Raw genomic sequence first — 21801 nt, 5'->3', positions numbered from 1 at the left:
CCAGGTCGGTAAGTCAATTGATTAGTGCGCGTTCGATTGTGTTTTTGGTTAACTTTGATCAAACTACACGCTACACACGGCTACACACTCCTTACCACATATATCCAACCTCCCAATGATTTCTCGTGGAAGTGCAGATGACTCGTCGGCTTCCATCAAAGCGAGTATCACGTCAACATTTTCCTACCTATTCCTTAAATGACCTGCATTCGGACACGGCCGGCGCTGGTATTGTTTAAATTGGGCTTACCAGTTCTTACACATTGAAGCTTATGTTAGTCCCAAACATCATCTGTTGGTTCTCTGTGTAATTTCAGCTGACCTAAAATAACGGAGTAGCAACCGTGGGTGGTCAATCATGCTCATGCTCATGATCAAAAGGTCATTAGAAAGCCATGAGAGATTTAATACCAAGGAAACATAATGACCGTTCGGGGCTAGTAAATTTCCGCAAATGATTCTGCAGCAATTGAATGAAATACTGTTGAACATTGCGCGTGTGCAATAAAACCTATCAAGCTAATACAGTGGACCCAATACCATGTACGTCCGCCTTTGAAGTGGTGGCTTCTCCGAACGCGTCATAGAATACACTATATGCCCAGGGAACCGATAATGTTTCCCACCCGAAAACGTCCTAGGCCGGTCCGAGAATCAAACTCGCCTTTGTTCGCTAGGCTAACTGAAGACTCCTGGTTCGAGACAATAGAGGATGTTAATTTGGTGAGATCCATTTGATTTTTCGTTCATATTAGTTAAACTTTCCCACAATTATATTTATTTACCCGTTGTATGCTCCTCTACGTAATGAGGAGTGGACAACAAATAATAAATTTAATGAACTTGCAAATATATGGCCAGTTGTGGGAAGAGAAACGAGTCATAATTGAATAGGGGAAGTGAAACACAAAGTTTAATCGTTGTCTTTGAATTCTGGGGAGCACTCTATTTATCCTTCAATAATAGAGCAGAATAAAATCTATTTGCATGAAATCTGTGGGAGTTACAAAAATAGTTTTCTTACCATTTGACTAAAAGAATTATAAGGATTTCGAAGCTAGATGAAACGTTTGAATAAAAAACCATCTGTTAAGCATTATACCTTTATTTCAGTGTCACTTACAATAATTAAGTGTTTCTTCTTCGCTAGGTACAAGACATTTAAGAAATAATCTACATAATATGTTATCAATTAAATTAACGTAAAGATCGACTGCATAAAGTTTACTGAGCAAATTATTACAACATTTGAAATGATAAAATGACAAAAAACATAACTTATTGTAGCGTAATCTCGATTTAGCACTTTTTTGTTGAAACAAACATATCTTCAACCGACTAATAACCGTGGGAAACACCCCTTATATTACCCCAAAAAAACAACAAAAGCACAAAGACGGGTCTCTGCTGTCCATCACGACTGCGCATAGTGAATAATTGTTCCCTATCTCATCTGCTTTACCGTCTGTTAAGTTCCTTTCGAATTTCGCAAAGATGCTAGAGCCCGCCGGCTTGACCATGCGAAACAATTAGCACCTTCTACGTGGCTTCGCGGGTCAATGACAACAGTTAGGTACAGACCCCTTGGCCCCTTCAGGTGCACCAGAATAAAGGGGGAGGGGCTCCTAATAGTTCCACCGAAGATGCAATACGGAAAACATAATACTGATTTGTGGGGTGAACGAAACATGAAAGACGTTATTTACAGGAAAAAAAGCCCCGGTTATGGGGTTTTGCGATTCGAAAATAATGCTGTGTATTTATTTCCGGTTTGTTTCTGTTGTTTTGTATCTGTTTTGTTGTATCTAATAGATATTATTTTGTCGTCTAATACTTAGCAGGCAATCAATCTAGTTAAGTAGCGCAGTGAAAAGCTAGCATGTTTATGCAGTAGTTTTCCTTTTTACATTATTTTTACTTTTGTTTTGCACAAAGGTTCATCATCGTCTTTGCTTTGCACTTATTCACTAAACTCGTTGCATTTATGAAAAAACTAACAATTTTCCTTACTAAAATTATGTTTATTAAAAGTATATATCATTTTTTACATTGCACTTAGTTGATGTTATATTCTTCTCTCAAATTCAAACAGGGTTCGCTTATTACAATTTGGTTTGGGATCAATCTCAAAGTAGACCTGTTCCTAAAATTCACCACGACGACGCACGACAAGGCTAGCAGGAAACTTGTTTGGTTGTTCTGGGGAGTTGTGAGGCACGAAAATGGAATCCAGAATGGGGCGTGTTGCTTCATAAATTATTCATAAAAAGCTTTTCCGTGTTCCCTCCTCGAGGGGTGGGCTGTTTCGTGACTGGAATTTTACTATAGTGCAGAGTGATAAGATGGTTGCATGTTACTGACACTAATAAGGCATTTTCATCCATTTGCATGGCTTAGCAGTTTTGTGACTTCGAAAATGGAACAATATTGTGATGCTTCTCTACTGTTTGCTCTATTATTGAACCCTTCCCTTACCACGAAAATCATTGTATCTATCGAATCTAGCTACAATTAGGCATTCCCGCATTTCCTACTAAATTTATTTTGTTAAGCCGAGGCTACACCGGTCGTGTTAATTCACGAGACATTCTACTCGCTAGAATCTATATGAACCAAAGAAATAAGTTAATCGAACGAACCACATCACATTATACTTAACGATCCCGGTGGAACCTGCGGGCCGGGACCCTGATTCAGATGCTGAGAGGAGGGCACTCCCAGGTGGGGATGCAGTGGATGGTGCGCATGGTGCAGCCCCATCGAGCTCATGCCCATGCCCATGGCGCTCATCTGGTGCAAGTGCGACAGATGCAGCGACGGTTCGAGTTTCGGCTTGGTGTCCACCAGCAGGCTGGACATTGACTGGGCACCGTTGTGCTGCGAGTGGGCCACCACCAGCGACTGGCCGTTCAGCGAGACTGGGCCATTTTCGGCCTTCTTCTTCTGCTTGCGATCCTTGGCGCGACGGTTCTGGAACCAGATCTTGACCTGCCGTTCGGACAGCTGGAGCGATTGGGCCAGTTCGGACTTTCGCCGGATGGTGATGTATCGGGTGTAGTGGAACTCTTTCTCCAGCTCTAGGCGCTGCTGGTCGGTGTACACGACGCGGTATTTATCCTTGGTGCGGGTTTTGCCTGTGGAAAATAGAAGAGTGGAAAAGTTCGTTAATTTAGTTTCAATGCGAAAACCTTTATAGGTATGCGAATAATTTCCAGATTTCAGTCGCCAAATGTAGATAAATACAATACTTTTGCACAGAGTATAATTTGAGATTGATTTAAAAAAAACTTTACACAGCTGCTCAACGTACCGATGGACTAAAGGCCAATCAAATGTCAATTTATTGATGTTCTACTGTAACTGCGAAATAAAAACCTGTAGACTTTTCGTCAAGGCAAAACACATTTCAAAAGCATAAAACCCACAATTTTCAACAAATAATGCAGCGTAACAAAGTTTTTCGAACGCTCGCCAAACTTCCCCGCAAAACACCCGAAAAGGTAAGCAAAAACCACCGCCCAATCGAGCCGAACGGCCTCCTTCCATCGCAAAAGTCATAAATCTTTCGCAACCGCAGTTTGCTTGTTGTTGGTGCTTGTTTTGTTGCTATCATCCTGTCCAACCATTATTCAACCTTCAGTTGTTGGGTTTCGCTACATGTTACGTAACTTTTAATAAAGTTAGCAACGTTTCATTCTGCACGGTTGCTCTCGTTACGAGGAGGCCGAGCCATTATCGTCGAACCATCACACTCGTCCTTGTCGAAACACACAAAACAGCAGGCCTACTGTGCTGTAGGAGGAAGTAGGCACCCAAATTGGTTACTCTCACTTTTGTTGTGTGAATTATCGGTTTTCGTCAGCAGCAAGAAAACAAGGTCACCACCGCCACAGGACGATCGGGGTGCTTTGTTCGTTTGGGACAGAAGAAGAGTCTTCTTAGGACATGCCTAACTGGCGGCACCACCACCGGAGAGAGTTGGAAAGTTAAATCTCAGAACAATCAACGATGAATATTTATTAAGTGACAAAAAGGAGCGCTCCGAGGGGAAGAGGCATGATAAACGGACCCTAGGGACAAACCGTGGTGAACGGTGGAACGAAATTTGAACTTCATTATGACATGTGGTAACTACGAGGTTGGTGACAACAAGGGTTGCTAGGCGAAATGGGATGAAAGAATACAAATTGTTTCAACCAGTTTAGTTGCCAGGCGACAAATTTGACAGTTATGCTGTCGGGTTGATGTTTCTATTAAGGTGAAAGCGATAGCATGCGGAGGAGCCGAGTCGTCTGCCACGATGGTGTTTGCTGAGCCGTCTGCTCTCGTGACAAAGGCAGAGATATATGACCAAAATAAAAATCAATACCATTATTATATTGATATTATCATAAAAGTATTAATCCCTTTATTGCGGGTAGATTACGGCAAATTATTTATGATGCACACTTTCGCACGAGCAGCGCGTCCACGGAACTGTTTACCATGGGTGAATGCATTTGTCATATACCAGCGCCGACCCGCCACACGGGACTGATACCAAGCCCAAGCCGAGCCGCGGTCGACGCGATAGATAACGCATGCCTCCATAATTAAGCCTATTGGTCTTATTCCGTTGTCAGTCGCGATCTGTCTGTCGGCGGTCTTTTTGAACACTTTTCGTGTGGTTCGCGCCGTATGGTAAAAGTAGGCAAACAAATTTTTCGGCTTTCCGGGTGGCTAATACAGCCAGAAATGCGACCGGCCCTGATCGCCCCTGATTACCGAGAGAGTTTTAGGAGTTCGTTTGATGTTGGATTTCGATAAGTCGACGGGCTGGAGGATGAAACGCTGTCGACGTCGTCTTCGACGTCGTTGCCGGTGCCGAACGGAATCCGGCTTCGGGTGGTATTACGCGGATCAGGCAGTTCGTTTGTCGGAAGGTATTTGCGGCGGTAATCCATCTGTCAATTGATACACTCAATCAGCGCAGTTCAGAACCTTTGGCGGCACCTTTGGGGGGACCAACGTGCTGTTGCAGTCGCAGCTGGTTTAATCTTCGGGTAGATTTAGGTGGATCTCTCGTTCTGCGTGCTGTATCCGGATGTTTGCGCGGTTTTCGTTAGTACTTGAGCAAATTTGCTTTCAAGCGCCGGTCAGAACAAAAATGTTCGGATATAAAAAAAATGGCATGTACAATTCTTGTTGAGAAGCTCAGGAGGAACTCAACAAAGGTGATTCAATTGTGTTTGATTCTTAATGTAGGCGCGGTCATCGATAGGTTTTAAATTGCTCCTCAACTTATTCAAAATGGGAACGTTGCTACCACGGAGGCTGGTTTTGGAGTGATTCTAAACGGTGTACTATGCATTTGGCAAGTTCGATCACTCTTATTCTGAAATGTTGATCAAATTTACCACTCGAAAATATCCTAGTCGGGACTGAGATTCAACTCCAGCCATCGTGGATTCATTACTAATTCGCTACTTATTTATGATTTATAAATGATTTATTAGGTCAATCTCACAATAACACCATAATTAGAAGTATCTCTCAATTATTAGGATTATATGTACATTGTATTGTACAATGTTCAGATTTTTACTACGTACAACATAACCGCTGCGACGCAAGCCACCTCGAAAACTTTTCGATTAACAACGCAGATCGTCTGGAGCCTGATAATCCGTTATCACTCCGTGCTCCGAGCAAATAACTCTAATGTCGAAAGATAATAATAGCCCGTATCATTGTCCTATCGGCCAAGATGTTTGCCGCGTTAGGCAAGAAACGCACCACCAGCGCGAGCTACGTTCCCAAAACATCGGTCCGAACCAAATTTGGTCGTAAATTTTCGGCGAACAATAAAAATCGGTTTCGATTTTATTGGCTAATTATGGGGGCAATATCATTTTGCTTAGTGCCTAATAGTGGCGTAATTCGGCAATTCGCGATGTTACGAGGCAATGGCACCTCATAAAGCGCATCTTCGTTAATTGATTGGCGTCGTATTTTTTTGCCATGCTTGGTCGACACATGAAACACTTTGATGACGGTTATTGAATACCGGATTTTGGGAAAATATTGAACTCCGGCTACATTTTGCACCATGTGTTATCGCGGGCTTATCCAGCGATTCAATCACCACCAATGTACGTAAGTACGTACCTCTACGTACAAGTTGTATCGCCATGGACGATCATTACGGACTGATAAGGTTTATCTATTCAATACACACAACAGCAGCGGCCACGAATGCACTCGTAAAGCTGTGTGCGTGCGTAGGAACTAAGTGCGGCGAACTGAAATAAAAATTAAATATGAAGGGTTATAGCTCACGTATCGGGATTAACGGTCCCCGCGGCGGCACTTTTGATGGTTCGTTGTTATGCCCCTATCGAGAAGGTATGGGCCCAAAGGTATGTGAGGTGCTCCGCACCGTAGAGATCTAGCATGCGCTATCAATCCCCTCCACACCGGTTGACGAACGAGTTTTCGAACAGTGTTCAAACAAGAGGTTTCCACTGACTGTGTGTAACAGTTCCAAAAAGAAATAATGTTTTTTTTTATTCGGTTGAACTGTTTTCCCGCTTACCGCTTACGTGAATGCGCAAAAATGCTTATCTAGACCGAGCTCCACCATCCCAAGATTATGGAGCGTTACAGTTTCCAACGAATGCCAATCAAAAACGTCTCGTGGCGGCAGTTTCCGTACACGATGTGATGACAGCCGCATCGGACCACGTTGGTTTCGAAATCTAAGCCCTAAATCACATCATCACTCTTGTCTTTGCATACCGAAGCCGTTGTCACGTGAATGTGTGTCCAGTGGTTCACCAAGCAATTTGTTGAATATAAAACCCAAAGGTTTGTTGGTTGCTTTCAAAACACTTTAAAAAACATATGAAATGAAATCGCACCTTTGACATGATGGCTTTCATCAAATTCTGCACAGTTGATGGCATTTCTTGGGCGCAGATGTTCAAATTTGGAAAAGTAACAATCGATGTGTCGTTGTGATTTATTTACGATCTTAGATTTCCGTAAAAATAACGAACATTTTCTAAGCCCAATGACTACTAGTTCTGATCTGGTAATTAAATTACAGGACCAAAATTATTCGTGGCGTCATGTTGCACTACCCAATTGGAAATATTTTTTTAAAAAACCCTAACGCTTTGATGTTCATGTATATTTTTATCTGACGCTGCTACTACTACTCTAAATACAAAATCTGGGGCAACCCAAGTGACGGTTATGGTTTTAAACTGCTCTTTTAGGCAGCGATTCACTCTTTAAGCATGCTATTTATAAAACCATAATAAATCCATCAATGTTACTAGGGAAGAAAGCGAAAATTTCACGAGTCTTTTGACATGACACTATGCATCATGACACTCTCACCTCAGATTACAGTTTTTTTAGAAATGTTCTTTTAGACATAGTTATAGGAACATCCAAGCAATACGAGTTCGTAATAATGAATGAAATTATTTCTAGTTTCTGGGAAAAAATCATCACGGAAAATTTGTCAAATGAGTACCGATTGCCGATGATATTTTACAACAATAACCAAGGTAATGATTAGGCGCATTCTTCCATTGATTATTAAATGTAAAATTATTATAGTCCTGTACATGATAATAAATGAAAAACAAATAGTTTTTTGATTTTTTTTTTCAATTTAATTGTTTTGAAAATGTTGGTTGTTAAATGAATCATTCAACCCTCTGTAAATCTGGCACCACTGACTGATTCCTGTAAGCAAAACAAACATGACATTAATGCTGTCCAATGAGCAGTTCGAAGTAAAGACACTATATACAAAGACGGGAGGTCTGATCCCTGAACAAATAAATCACCAGGCAACTCTGCGTGCGCAACACTGCTGATGCTGGATATACTTTCCACATTGGTCTATTCAAATTTCAAAATTCCAAAATATTTTATTTGTATCGTGTTCAACCACCCAATAAAAAGCCACAATTCACTATAAACATGTTCAATATTAAAACAAAAATATTTATTCGTGCTGGTTCAAATGAACCCTTGCCAAATGTTGCGCGTGATATTTTGGAATGACAGGTCTTTTGCTCGATTGGAATGACACTGACAGTAAATTTGGAATTCCAATTGGAACATTTCCCGTCTTTGTTTATAGTGTCTTTAGTTCGAAGTAGCTCGAAGATATTCCCATCCCTCTCATGTTCATTTGTTGATAAAAAAAGAACGAGCAGGACGGGAACAACTTCGAGCTACTTCAAGCTGCTCATTGGACAGCACCATTGATTCAAGTGAAATGTTCTCAACAAAAACGGCAAGCGAAGTAGGTAAACATTCAACATTGAACGTTTTATTTTAATTATAGATATAAAAATGCCACACTGTGATTCGGGCCTGGGTTCTGACATGGATCCGGACAACGAAGATATGGAGTTCCTCAAGCTATCACAGCATGAAGAAGGAGATAACCAATCGCTTTTTGATTCAGCATTGAACATCAATCCCCCTGAAGCCACCGGAAAACGACGAAAAAGCATTTTGGGTCGGCTTTGCAGCGTGAAGTATTTGATCAACTAACGGAGGCATTGATGAGTAACTGATGTGGAGTCCCACCAAAAGAAATACTGGACTGATGGGGAAAGGATTTTCTTCATCATCATAAGCGAAGTACTGCAAGGTTTCCCGAAGTTAGTCAGATGGGCTTGTTGGATTTAACAGCACTCGCGTGAAGATATCTGTACTTGTGTATTCGCTGTCTATGGTATGATAGAGCCAACGTTGTATTGGGGTTGGGAAAAAGAACTTCTGGTTTGCAAGATCGTACAGGAGTTGATTCCAAGTGTGCTACACTTGCTGAAGCAACGTTATGATCGATTCATAAAAGCATTGGAAGGCAGCGGTACGTTGTTCGAACTATATTCAAGGATCAACTGCAGATTTACGGGCCACCCCCAGAACATATGAAGAACATTTTTATAACAGTCAGCGAAAAGGGTACTCAACATATAGTAAACAAGTTCGTTCGATGATGCTTCAGTTGCAAAAACTGTAAATAAAAGCAGCATTGCAACCGAGTTGCACGAAACTGAATTACTGCCGCAGTGCGCTATAGGAACTCAGTCAGCTGCAAATGACTATTACAGGGAGAAAAATACTTATTTCAGTTTTCAACCATGATTAGTTGTTGCAGGTCACAATTTTTTCAACAAGGAATGAATTTGAACAACCAAGGTGACAAGAACATCAACTTTTCGTTTGAAATAGTGTGCAGTATGGCAGATATTTGACGATATTAAAAAAAAAACTATCATCGGATTCCGAAAAACCGGAATGCTTTTAGGCGGCGATCGATAAAAAATAAAATAAAAACTTATGCACGCTTGGCCTCCAAGGACGGATTCACAATCTCAAAAATGCCAACTAGCAACATATCTGTGAAGAAACCGATACATGATGTTTCCGATGAAGCTAAGGCCAAAAGCGTTCAGGACATAGAAAAACGACCTAAGGAAGGCCACTATTTTTATCTAACCCTGGACTAGCGTAAGCAACAAACGATATATGTACATCAACATTGTGTTGGTCCCATTTTGTGACAGTAAAAAATGTAGGATCAGTGGAGAGCGCTGTAACAGATTTCCAACTGAAACCGGATGATGGTATTTGGATCAGTTTTGATTAAGTTTGGAAAATCGTCAGTTTAAATTTCACAGTGTGCGACGTGCTGTTCAGAAACGTTCTAGTAGCACCCTAGTAGCTCAAGATGACGAGGGATCGGATGATGATCACGATGACGGTGATGAAGAACTTGAAAACGAAGAGAGCATCAGTGACGCTGATAAGTTGGTAAATACATTTTAGTAAGTTCATAACTCTAGTATTGCTCATTATATTAGAAGCAGTTCCTCCTTTACGTTGAAGCACATCTAAAGTATTCGGAAAACCCTTGAAACTGTTACTTGATATCAGAACACGCTGGAACAGTACGGTTACTATGTTTGAGCGGACTTTGAACGTGTGAAAGTGCATTGACGAAACGCTTGAAGATCTTGGCTAAAAATATTTACATTTGACGAAAAGGAACGTTGAATCAATCCAAAATCTCATGAGCGCAATGCAGCTCTTGGGCGTCGAGAGACGGAGCAAAATACTTGTATCTGGAATGAAAATTTTCAATAACAAGAGCTACCAGTTCTGATATATGCGGTCATTATGTAAAAATAGAACATGTTCCAGAAGGCGACAACGGCCATAATAATTAATCTCTACTGTATAGCATGACTGATCTTACTCTTGAACAAGAGCTAGAATCTGCTATATAAGAATTCTCATGTGCAAATATGTAATCCAGCAACTGATGCTTAAGACACAGTGAAGGTTCTGTAGAAAGAGTTAACGTTTTTTAAACTTAACGAAAAACTTCATCAGAGCAACTTTATCAAAAACTCTTCGACCACATGAGGACAATCAAGCCAAAACCCACTGAGAGCGACCGTAAGTTTCCAAACTCGTTCGAGTCTAACTAATAAAAGCCTTCACATTATGTGTTTTTTCAAGTTATATTTTATATTTAGGGTAAACTAGGGTTAAATCCGTCCCCGGGGCAAAACGACCTTTTGCCTTTTTTGGCGGTGACATACTTTCAAGAATGTTTACTGTTTTATTCGTAGTTCGAGATCCGAACTACATGCTCTGTTGTAAACACTCCTGAAAATCTGCCGAAAATGTACTCAAAAACGTCTAAGGGTTGTTTTGCCTCAGGGGTGCATATTACCCCAGTTTCCCCGTATATACAGTTTATATACAGTTGATGGCAAATGCGCGTTTTAAACTGTCTTTTCGTTATTATTTTGAATAAATTTTGCGATTGTCTGAAGAAATAAATCTTACAAAAAGTTTAATCAAATAAATCATTAGTTCCACTTGCGCCAGTTTTTGCATTGTATTATGTTCTTAAAGGACAGTTCTTTTGTTTTTCATGCTTATGCTTTTCATATTTAAGCCGAACGGCCGTACTCACGATTCATACAATGGACAGTTCCAGCGAAACTTTCTTTTTTAATTAACTGAATACCTATCAACAAGTTTCTCCTATCATGCTCATTCTTTTTTGTCAACAAATGGAACCGAGCAAGATGGGAATAACTTCGAGCTACTTCAAGCTGCTTATTAGTCATGACTATTGGTTTTTCATTTCATTTTGCGTTCAAATTAGCAATAGAAAAGTTTGTTCATGTTTACTTGCATTATCCGTAGCTGACTAGTGATTACTAGTAGAACTTTTTCTGACAGACAAATGGTTTCAAAAAGGGACAGTAAGATCGCTGGGACACAATAGTCACTTCAACTCTACTCAAACAGGTGACATCCAGCACACCATCAAGTCGTCAGATCTTTACAAATTTGACTAAGTTGATTGATTTGTCGTTACAAGTCAACCACAATTGTAAATACAGTCGACTCTGCTTCTATATCTCGATATCTCTCCCTATGTCGATAGTTTCTTCGGTCCCTTCAATCTGCACACATTTGGGCTTTCTACATCTCGTTCGATAACCTCTCTATCTCTATATCTATCTATCTCGATGTGTTCTGATCACATTTTGCTTAGGATTCACTCTCCTTATGACGATATGTTCAAATTTTTAGGCTATCTTGTCTAGACCATCTTTGGGCAATAACAAATACATCAACGACATTTGTTTTGTTGTCATTTTTCATAGCAACGAGCTTTACTGGATCTAGTACCCATTTAAATTTTCCTTCCATTTCCTTCCTGAAATATTCATTTCAGCATCAGTCGATATTGATTTTTTTTTTCGCTTGAATATCATTTAGCGATTGAATATCAGGTGGCAAATTTTGCTTGGAAGTTTGACAGAATGCTGCGATAGATTCGTGCCCGCATTGCCAAACGTATGATCAAAACGAACACGCGTCAATGACGAAGCTGTCTGCTGTGTGTCGATGCAACTGATACTAAAATGAAGATTTCCGTCCTTGATGAGATGTTTTATCTAATCTCAGATTTAAATGACAATGCTCTTTAAAGACTGTTGGAGGATAGACAAACATATTCAAAAATTGTAATCAAATGCAAAGTCATGTACTTCAACGTTTTGCGCTGCGGTAAGTGGTGCCAGCGTTTGCTTATGAAAATAACAGGCCTATCCCGAAAAAAAAATGAAAATAGATTTAAATTCTTTTATCGATTTCGACACTTTTCTTCTGATATTTTCGATTCAATTAAGGTTATGGTCGGATAAATAGGCTAGGCAGTTTAAGTTATGAGCTTTTAGAACATTTTGCCGCTTGAAATATCATAAACCTGCCCTAAAATGAAGAATCGATATTCGATTTTCTTTCAGGGAACGATGAAGTTAATCATCCTGAACGCGTTAGTTTTTCTTTCGACTCAAAAACTCGAAAGGAACATTGTTTAGTTTGAAATTTAAAAACAGATGAAAAATGCTTCCTCGACATGTTTGGTCTTGTTTGACGTACGGAATAATATGATTCGATACAGTTTTCAATACGAATCTTTTCAGCAACCATTTAAAAAGTTATCGGAGCATACAGATGATCAAAATAACTACAACTTATAATTTGAAATATTGCAACAGTCGTGAATCCAACAGCTTAGATTTAAGCAAAACTTTCGATGAATTTTGCTAAACATTTCGATAACCCTTATCTGTTACCGAAATCATGCCATAAAGTCATTTTTGCTCATATTGGAGTTTCGGAGAAAGGATTTCCAAATTCCGGTAAAAAAAATGTTAACGGAATCGTTAAAACGCACAGAAGAGAAATAAAATATAACTGATAGGTGCATAGGTCCTTTTTATTGTTCGTTTATACTCATTGTATAACGTCGAAATCGACTTGTTGCGAGCGAATCGGATAAGCATAAGCGCCAAAAAAAGGGATTTTATTTTTACACTTCAAGTAATTAGAAGTTTGGCCATTTCACTTTCAAGCCCATAGTTTGATCTTGTTTTCATTAGGAAGGCTTTTAAAAGGATTAATTTAATTAATTTAAATTCACTTCATAATTTTTGATGGTTTTGTCCATAGGTAGATACTCTTTGTTAAAATCGGACATAGAGTGGAATTTCTCCAACATTATATAATGGCATTTGAAAGATATTTTGCCTCTGCCACGTCAGATAACATATTTACCGCAATGTTCTGTTAGATAAGACAAATTTCTAGGAATATTGAGGGATAATAAATTCGTCATATCTACCTCATGAATTGATAGTCAGCCTCTAAAAATAGTGCTCGGAAAATTACACAAAAGAATGCCATTGACATTTTACAACACTTAGCAAAAATAGATCACCAACATTATTCATTGCTAAAATTAAAGTCGATTATGTGTTACTTTGGGAACTACTGCGCCTGACCCCACGTACAAAAATATACTTTATCATTGCTGAAGTACACCATGTTCCCACTGTTTGTTGACACCGTGTTTTCGTGTATTTCACAGTTCCGAACTCCCAACGACACGGGGACGAACACGCGGTACGCAAACACGAAATAACACCGGCGTAAATATTTACCCGATGGTACAAAGTGCCTATTCTGGAGCGCACTGCTGCTCATCCAGCGACGACTGTAACTCTCATAAGTTCCGTACTGGATGTATCCGCGATTGGATAAGAGGTGAGATTACTCAATTCCCGAATTCAGTAAATCCGTCGGTCGGTTGATCGCATTGTACCCTACCCACATTCTAACGTTTGATGCGCTTTGTCAATGCTACAACTTTGAACCTGTCCCTTCAGCTGTTTCGGCAGTATGTACGCCTATGATCGTGCGACTGGCTGAATGGATGGTTGATCGCGTGTAATCAGCTCCACTCGGTGTTGTTTAAATAAATGAAAAAGGCGAATCACTCCGCTTATCAACAAGGTGTTACGCTCCTATTATTTGGTTTCTGTGCTTCGGTTAAATTCCTGGGACGTTTGACTGATGGAAGTTGAGTAAATATTTAAAATTCAGTTATTTTTTCGTTATAACAAAATGGATAAAGTTGTGAAATTTTTGGCTGAATTCAAATTTAGATTTTTATCGAAGTTGATGAGGAAAAATAAATAAATTCATCGTTTATTAATTGCTAGAATATAAGAAAAAGAATTGCTGACCAGCATAATGTAGAGAGAATATGCAAGACTGCATTTTAAGACATGTGATGTTTTTGACTTCCTCCTAATGATGTTGTCAGAGCTTTAAACGAAATAAAGTTTTATCGGAGATTATCAATTTGGAAATGCAATCCTTAACAACAGCATTTATTCAAATGTCGCGACCGTTCTGAAGTGATTTCATGTGTTGTCATTTCACGACCAGTTTGTAATTCAATAATCCCCAGCCAGTCGCGGTCAAACTATCTCCAGTTCCGCGGAATAGACTATAAAATTTACATTTTATAATGAGAAGTTTCCAATGACGGTTTGTGGAACTACACAGCCCCGCCGCCACACAGTTGGTTTCAATCGATTCGGCCAGAAAGAAAATAAACTTGTTTGAGGGAGCCCTCCTAAGGAAGGTCCTAACAGCCGGCTGCATGCATATGGAACTGCTTATGGTAAATCTCTCGTTCGCAGCAAAAGCATCACGCTGATTGTTATTAAAAATCAATTTCAAGCTATAAGCATAAATCTTGTTTCAGATTTTGACAGGGGACAGAGCGTTTCCTGAACCCACGCTCTTAAGTACCTACCTCCACGTTTCACTTGAAGAGTATTCAAAGCCTTCCATCAATTCGTTGGCTCAAGTACGTATATCGATACGAAATTTAGTGGGTGTGAGTAGGTAGTTTATATACGATATATTTAGTTGTTTTATTTACTATAAAACAAACTATAAAACGCCGATAAACTAAACCCCGGAGAAACCACCATGACGGCACTAAATATACGGGGCAAACGATTCTTCGGATGCTTCTTGCCCATCTCGGTCGACGTCAACCGGTCCCGAGTCCCGGGACCGGGGTATGTGACTCACGAAACAATCGTAAAGGGGGAATTGTTTATGTGTTTTATTTTCCTATTATCTCGTGTGTGAGATCCCACTGGGTTCTGTTTGCACCAACATTGTCCATTTTTCGGGGAACGAAGCATCATCGTACCTTCTACCGCACAATTTCCAGAGCTTGAAGTGTCCTTTCGAACAACAAGCATGGACGCCGCTTCAGGGAGAAAAATTCCGAAAGCAACAGAGACACAGGGAAGATCGAAAAACCAGAGCGGTTAGCTCAGTTAAGGACCTCTTTATTTATATTCGGCTTGTTCCTTAATGTTTACGACCATCGGGTAATGAAATGGCTGCCACGTTTTGGAGATGTGTTGGTGCTGTAAAAGAATAAAAACTAAAGTCGCCAAATCTATTAGACAAGCACAAGCACTCTGGCCGTGTATGAGCTGCCTAGCCGTGACTATGGTTGCAGGCGACGACGATCGGGGCCGGCGTTTGAATGGATAGAATGTGCCGTTGCCATCGCGATGCAGATGGGAAGTTTACTTTGATGACTTTCGAGATGAGATGACCGACTCCATCGTTGGTTTCCAGAAGATAGCCTATCTTCCATTCTACTAGATTGAGTTTAGAAAAATTATATTCGCTATACTAAGTTGTATTCAGAAAAAGTTATCTATAAAATATAATTCTTGGTAAACAAAATAGAAGCAAAAAAGACAGACTTCAATTGGAGGGAGCCCTGATTATTGGGAAACAGAAAATTTAAATCTAAACTGAAACTGTGGAACAGGTTGCCAAAAAATTCAACTAACGAAACACATTATACTTGCGAACCGCACCCCTCTCGTAACTGAATACGATGAAGCTCGTTTCCACAAAGCGTTGTACATTTATCTTGTCGCTCATTCCCTTGATGAAACATAATAATAATCATAACCGCATGTTGTGCGTTCCTCTCATCTCGTCTAGTTATATGTATCACAAGATTGGTAGAAGGAGAAGCAGTTCAAGCCGTGTGTTGATTTTTGTAATTTTTCCCCGGAGACGACTTTGGCTGGCGTTTACAAATTGACACAATTGGTTCACTGGCCGTCAAGTGTTATAACTAAACTTAACAAGGCTTATTATTTGATTTGGTTTTTGTTTTAGATTTCTTTCAAAACACGATTCAAAAACCGTTCATCGACTAGCGATATGTCGGTCATCGGCTTTATGCATTTTTAAAAAGGTGCAAATCGTCTTTTCGGTATCATAAAACTCCCTGAACCCAATGAATTACGGCGAACAACAGTGCAGTGGGAAGGTCATACGCAATCATGTGTAAATGCCTAAAGCGACCCTTTTTTCTGCCGGGGTTCCTGCCATCATCGTGTTCGATCACCACTATTGGGAAGTTTTCCCGGCGCGACGGAAGCGCGGCACTCCGAGCTGGGTCCAATCAAGTTGTAAAAAGTTGTAAAATATTGATTTTTCTGTAAAATATATTCATTTTGCGCCGTTTGTTGTTTGCCGAATGCAGTCCCACTACCTCGGCAGTGCAATAAATGCCGCATATTTGCATGCATTTGTTTCCTTCTTCGGTGCAAGGGGAAAGGGACCTCATGATAATGGCAAAAATCAGGTCGGTATCTAAAAAGGATGAAGGATGTCCACAGGTATGAGAACGGTGCAAATTGAACACGGACAAAAAATGCTTTCAACACAACACAAACCGAAACAAACAACAATGGTTGCCCGCACATATGATTGATTGGCGATGGCGATATTGGGTGGGGATGTCAGGCAGCAGGCCATAATCAATCAAATCGAACACTGACAGGTCGGTGGAATTAGTTGATAAAGGTTGGAGTTTGGCAGGGCGCGATTCAGTGATTTGTTGTTGCTCCAAACGGAAAAAAATGCCCTCGATTGCTGAGAAATCGCTTCCACTAACACAACTTCACGAACCGATAATGTGTCAACCCCACCTTTAGTCAGAATAGACGCAAATAATGGAGGAATGTTTAAGCTGTTTCGTGTAATCAATTTTGTTCAATCATGTGATTTAGGAGAAAAGTTTTGTTTTGGTTTTTGTGAACTCTATATCATTTTGACAGGATTTTCTATTATCTAGGTATATTTGAACTGCACATTCTGATTGCAATTCTTCTAGATTTCTATCGCTTCATAGTGTAGATGACGGCTTTACCATGTTCAAGCGCCAACAAAAAATTATCCAATTTTCTGCCAAAGCTTTCGCTTACGGCTTAGCAGATTTAATTAGTATTGGATTTCCCACTATCCCATAACTAAGGATATCCTACAACAAATATGGGGATGAATTGATATGAAATGATTTCCGTTTCGATTTTACGAACAAAATATCTCAAGTCAGTTTATAAGCCGCTTGGTGCGTTTTGGCAGAACCCCGACCATATTGTCAGTGGAGTTTTTGTTGATTAAATTTTATGAAACCCAGCCATTCAGGATCCTTTGAAATACAAAGAGTACCTTCTATTCAAAACTCGCTAATAATTGGTCAAGGAACTTGACACTAATAAGAAAAAAAAAATGGTTCGACATTGGTCACAAGTAGCAGCGTTAATAATTTTATATGGGGCGTAGAACCACTGCGTCCATTGAGTTGAACTTTTGTGGTATTGCGTTAATAATACCTGAAGCGATGAAATCAGTAGAGTAATCACTTGATCCGATTCATCCAAGTTAATATAAATTTCATATTGACCTGTTTTATAATAGCAAAAATCCTTAACCTGATTGATGGTATTGTAACTAAATGCATTTTATCTGGCCATTGTTATCATTTACTAAGGGGTCCGCGACGTTAGGCATAAGCACGTTAGGCATAATTACGATAGGCATAAGTACGTTAGGCATAATAGACGTTAAGCATAACGGGCGTTATACATAATCTACGTTAGGCATAATGAACGTTTGGCATAATTTTGCCTTCTTTATGTCATGGTCTGTTCTTTGGATCATTTTATGCCTAACGTCTTTATGCCTAACGTACATTATGCCTAACGTTCGTTATGCCTAACGTCCATTATGCCTAACGGACTTATGCCTAACGTCTTTATGCCTAACGAACTTATGCCTAACGGGGTATACCCTTTACTAAGTATGAATGATATAAAAACTTAAATAATTTCAATCAGACGAGATTTTTTTATTTTTTAAGCAACGTCCCGAACAAACACCATCGGAAACATTTTTCAACCGCATCTCGTCGCATAAGCAACTTGCAAATATTTTCATATGTTTGTAATAAAAACTAAACTGATCTATTATATGTTCTTCTCTAAGTGATTTTCCAAAGAAATGTTGTACAAATGGTACATTTTCCTCAAACAACTTTTTTTTGTCAAAAACACACAGAATTACACGCCATTCTTATTGCCAACTATGTTTTAGCGTATTTATAAGTATCGGAACTGTCTTAATTAGGCTTAGCCCTTGTAGCATAGATTGATTGTTGTGAAAATCTCAGAAAGTTTTGTCAAAATCAATAGATATTTATTCTTGAAGCGATTTTTTATGCGTATCGTTCAAAATAAACGATTTTCAGATTTTGGAAACAATAATTCTAACAATTAAAAAAAAATGTGTTTCAGAACGTATGTACAATGCTTACTTTTTACTACGAGAATGTCGAAGATGTCCGGAGTGCTTACTATTATGCTTATGCTTACTATTTACTACGAGAATGTCGAAGATGTCCGGAGTTTTTGGATACCTTCTTTGCGATTTAGGAAAGACTCAATAAGTCTAGGGTTTCAAATGGCCTCCCTATCAGAATTAAGTGGACCAAAGGTTCAGGAAACACTTCCAAGCTACCAGTTGGATTTTTTTTGGATTGCTTTTTTATATTTCTTGATGGAAATTTTCATATATTTTTATTGCTCTTTATTGTTTTTTAGTTTTTAATTAGAGGAAAGTTTTAAATTTTTCGTGGAAAAAATATTTATTTATTGGTGGAAATTTTGGTATTTTTTTTTCTGTGGAACATTTTAATTTCTTTATTTCTTCTTCTATAATGGCAAGTTCTGCTTTTAAAAGTGCTAATTTATTTTTGTTTGGTGGAAAATTCTTTATTGTTTATGGATTTTTGCATTATTTGTGGAAATATTATATTTATTTATTGCTCATGCCATGATTTCTTTGTTGTCAATTTACTATTTTTTATGGAAGTTTTTATTTTAGTCTAATATTAGTATTTTTTTATTCTTGTGTTACTCGTATGAACAAAGTTCCTCAATTTGTTTCGTTAGAAAAATATTGCAGGTGGAAAAAGCTTAAACTTTTTATTATTATTGTCTTTATTTGATAGGCTTGGCTGGCTTACCTATAAAGCTTGAACTTTTCACTCTCTGATCTATTACAGTCTCATAATAAATGATAAAAAAATATTTCAGTCCTAAAATAGTGACTTCAAAGGAGAAAAAAATGACTGATATGAGATAGAAAATAAAATAGCGACAAACGACTAAACTGTTCAGGGAGCGTCCACAAATTACGTAACGCTTAGAGGGGGGAGGGGGGGTTGAGCGAAGTGTGACGGTCCATACAAAATTTTCAGATGTTTCATACAAAAAGTGTGACATAGGGGGGAGGGGGGGTTGAAAATGCCCAATTTTTGCGTTACGTAATTAATGGATCTTCCCTCATTGGTTTATTATAAAATGAATTTCGTCGGTGTCAAACTATAATTTTCTTTGAAGCAGGTTACTAAACATACTCATAGTCTCAAAAAGTAAGGACACGCTTTTCTAAAATTTTCTGAAGTATGGGAAAGATGTATTCCCTGACCTGCGGAGAAGTGGACAAAAAAGAGCGACCAACCTCAAATTGAACTACTAAATCTGACGTTCTTTCAAAACATGACGATTTGATAAAAAAGTTAAACACTTTGATATCCGTACGTTAAACAAGCCAAAGACTGCATCATTATGGACGATGGTACCTATACGAAGTCGCACTACAAAGCGTCGCCAGGATCACAATAGCAAATGATTTGTGAAGATTAAAGACGAATAAGGTGGACACTTTTGTTTTTAGTAAAAAAAAATCTCGCGGTACATTTACGAGTCTGTACGTCGTAAGTAAGTCATAACAAGTTTCCTGAAATAAATCAAATTATTACAGTTTTAGCTGATACAAAGGAATATTGGCGATGCTATCTGCTCAAAAAACTCCACTATCACAACCCCGCGGCAACAATCGAGAACTCGCTTATAAATTTGAAAGCATTAACCATTTTTCTTGAACTGTTGAACAATGTTCAGAAATCATATCTATTTTATTAATTATATACATAAAAATGAATTTCTGACTGTCTGAACCAGTGAAAGGAAATTTGTCATGAAAGATGTCATGGGACTAATTTGCTAATAACCTTTTTCACAATTGTGTTTTTAATATAAACATGTAATTCTTTAAGGATACCTAAACTTTTGTAAATAAGTCATTGCTCTAAATCTGAAATTGTAGACGTGAGAGCCGAATTAGTGTCAAATGGCATTAATGTCATGACATTCCGTGACATTTTTTAAAAACGATCTCATGCCTCACACTTTATATTTAGAACAATGATCTGTTTGACAAAGTTCAAGGATCATTTAAGCACTACATGCTGACCGCAAAATCCGAATTGTAAATAACTTTTGAAAAAAGTTATAAGCCAAAAGTTAATAGCAAACCATCGACATTTTTTGACATTTCCCATCACTGGTCTGAACCTTAGACTCCGAAACTACTGAACCGATCGGCTTGAAAATATGTATGTAGAGGTTTTTGAGGCCGGAGAAGGTTCTTAATATGGTTCGAGACCCCCCCCTTTGTAAAGGGGGCTCCCATGCAAATAAAACACCAATTTCTTCATAACTCGAGAATTAATCAAGCAAATGGAACCAAATCTGGCATGTGGGGGTTTGGAAGGGAAGATATGTTTCTGTGGTGGTTCGAAACCTCTCCTTCGTCTGGAGAGGGGGAAGGCATACAAATGAAACATAAATTTCTTGCATTACCGTGCGGGACCTGTGCGCCGAAGTATTTGTGAACGGCGGCGGCGTAAGGCCATTTTTACACCGGCGGCGGCGGCGTCGGCGGCGTCACGCCGTAAGCAATGTTCGGCGGCGGCGGCGGCGGCGTGAATCGGCGTGAATAATTTTAGGCTGAAAAAAAAATCACGCAGCAAGGCCTATCATGCTTTTATTGAAGTTTAGGGTTTTTGTACAATTGCTAGCTACAGACAGACTGATAGGGTGAACATGCTAATAGCTATAGCTTGTATCTCCACAGCAAAAGTTTACATAACATCCTCCACTAGGGTATTGCCGCATCACAGTTCATAAGTTCACTGGAAAGTACTTCAGATATAAATCCAGAAATTCGTTTGGAAATTCCTCAAGATATTTCTCAGAAAATTCGGAAAACTAATTTAGAATTACCCTATGAATTCTTTCAGAACTTTCTCCAAGAATTCCCTTGAAAATTTATTTGGGTATTGCTTCGGAAATTCTTTCCAAAAGTTCCTTCAGGAATTTCCTTGGAAATTACTTTAGGGATTGCTTCGGAAATTCCTTTACGGAGTCTTTTAAGAATTTCTTCGGAAATTCATTCGAATTTTTTTTTAAGAATTCCTTTGGGAGTTCCTTTAAGAATTCTTTAGAAAATACCCATAAGAAATCCTTCATGAATTTCCATCGGAATACCTACGGACATTGTTTTAGGAATATATCCGGAAATCCCTTTAGGAGAAATCCTTCGGAATTTGATTTTTTTTAATTCCTTCAAGAATTTCTTTTAGGAATTTCTAATTGAAATTCTTCC

General features: G+C 38.9%; 1 protein-coding gene across 14 annotated transcripts in view; it reads right to left on the bottom strand.

The window, feature by feature from the left end:
* Positions 1-1089: 1089 nt before the first annotated feature.
* The window catches only part of LOC134212738 (homeotic protein caudal), a 58040-nt gene continuing 37328 nt past the window's right edge, over positions 1090-21801 (bottom strand). For all 14 annotated transcript variants that reach the window (XM_062690846.1, XM_062690842.1, XM_062690841.1 and 11 more), the window contains exon 4: positions 1090-3134. In XM_062690846.1, coding sequence (XP_062546830.1) covers positions 2644-3134 — 491 coding nt within the window. In that variant the 3' untranslated portion in view covers positions 1090-2643. The remainder of the gene's footprint in view (positions 3135-21801) is intronic.

Source organism: Armigeres subalbatus, chromosome 2 (genome assembly GCF_024139115.2).
Source record: "Armigeres subalbatus isolate Guangzhou_Male chromosome 2, GZ_Asu_2, whole genome shotgun sequence".
Classification (NCBI taxonomy): domain Eukaryota; kingdom Metazoa; phylum Arthropoda; class Insecta; order Diptera; family Culicidae; genus Armigeres; species Armigeres subalbatus.
The sequence above is the reverse complement of the archived record's forward strand: the minus strand, read 5'-3'. Positions and strand labels throughout refer to the sequence as shown.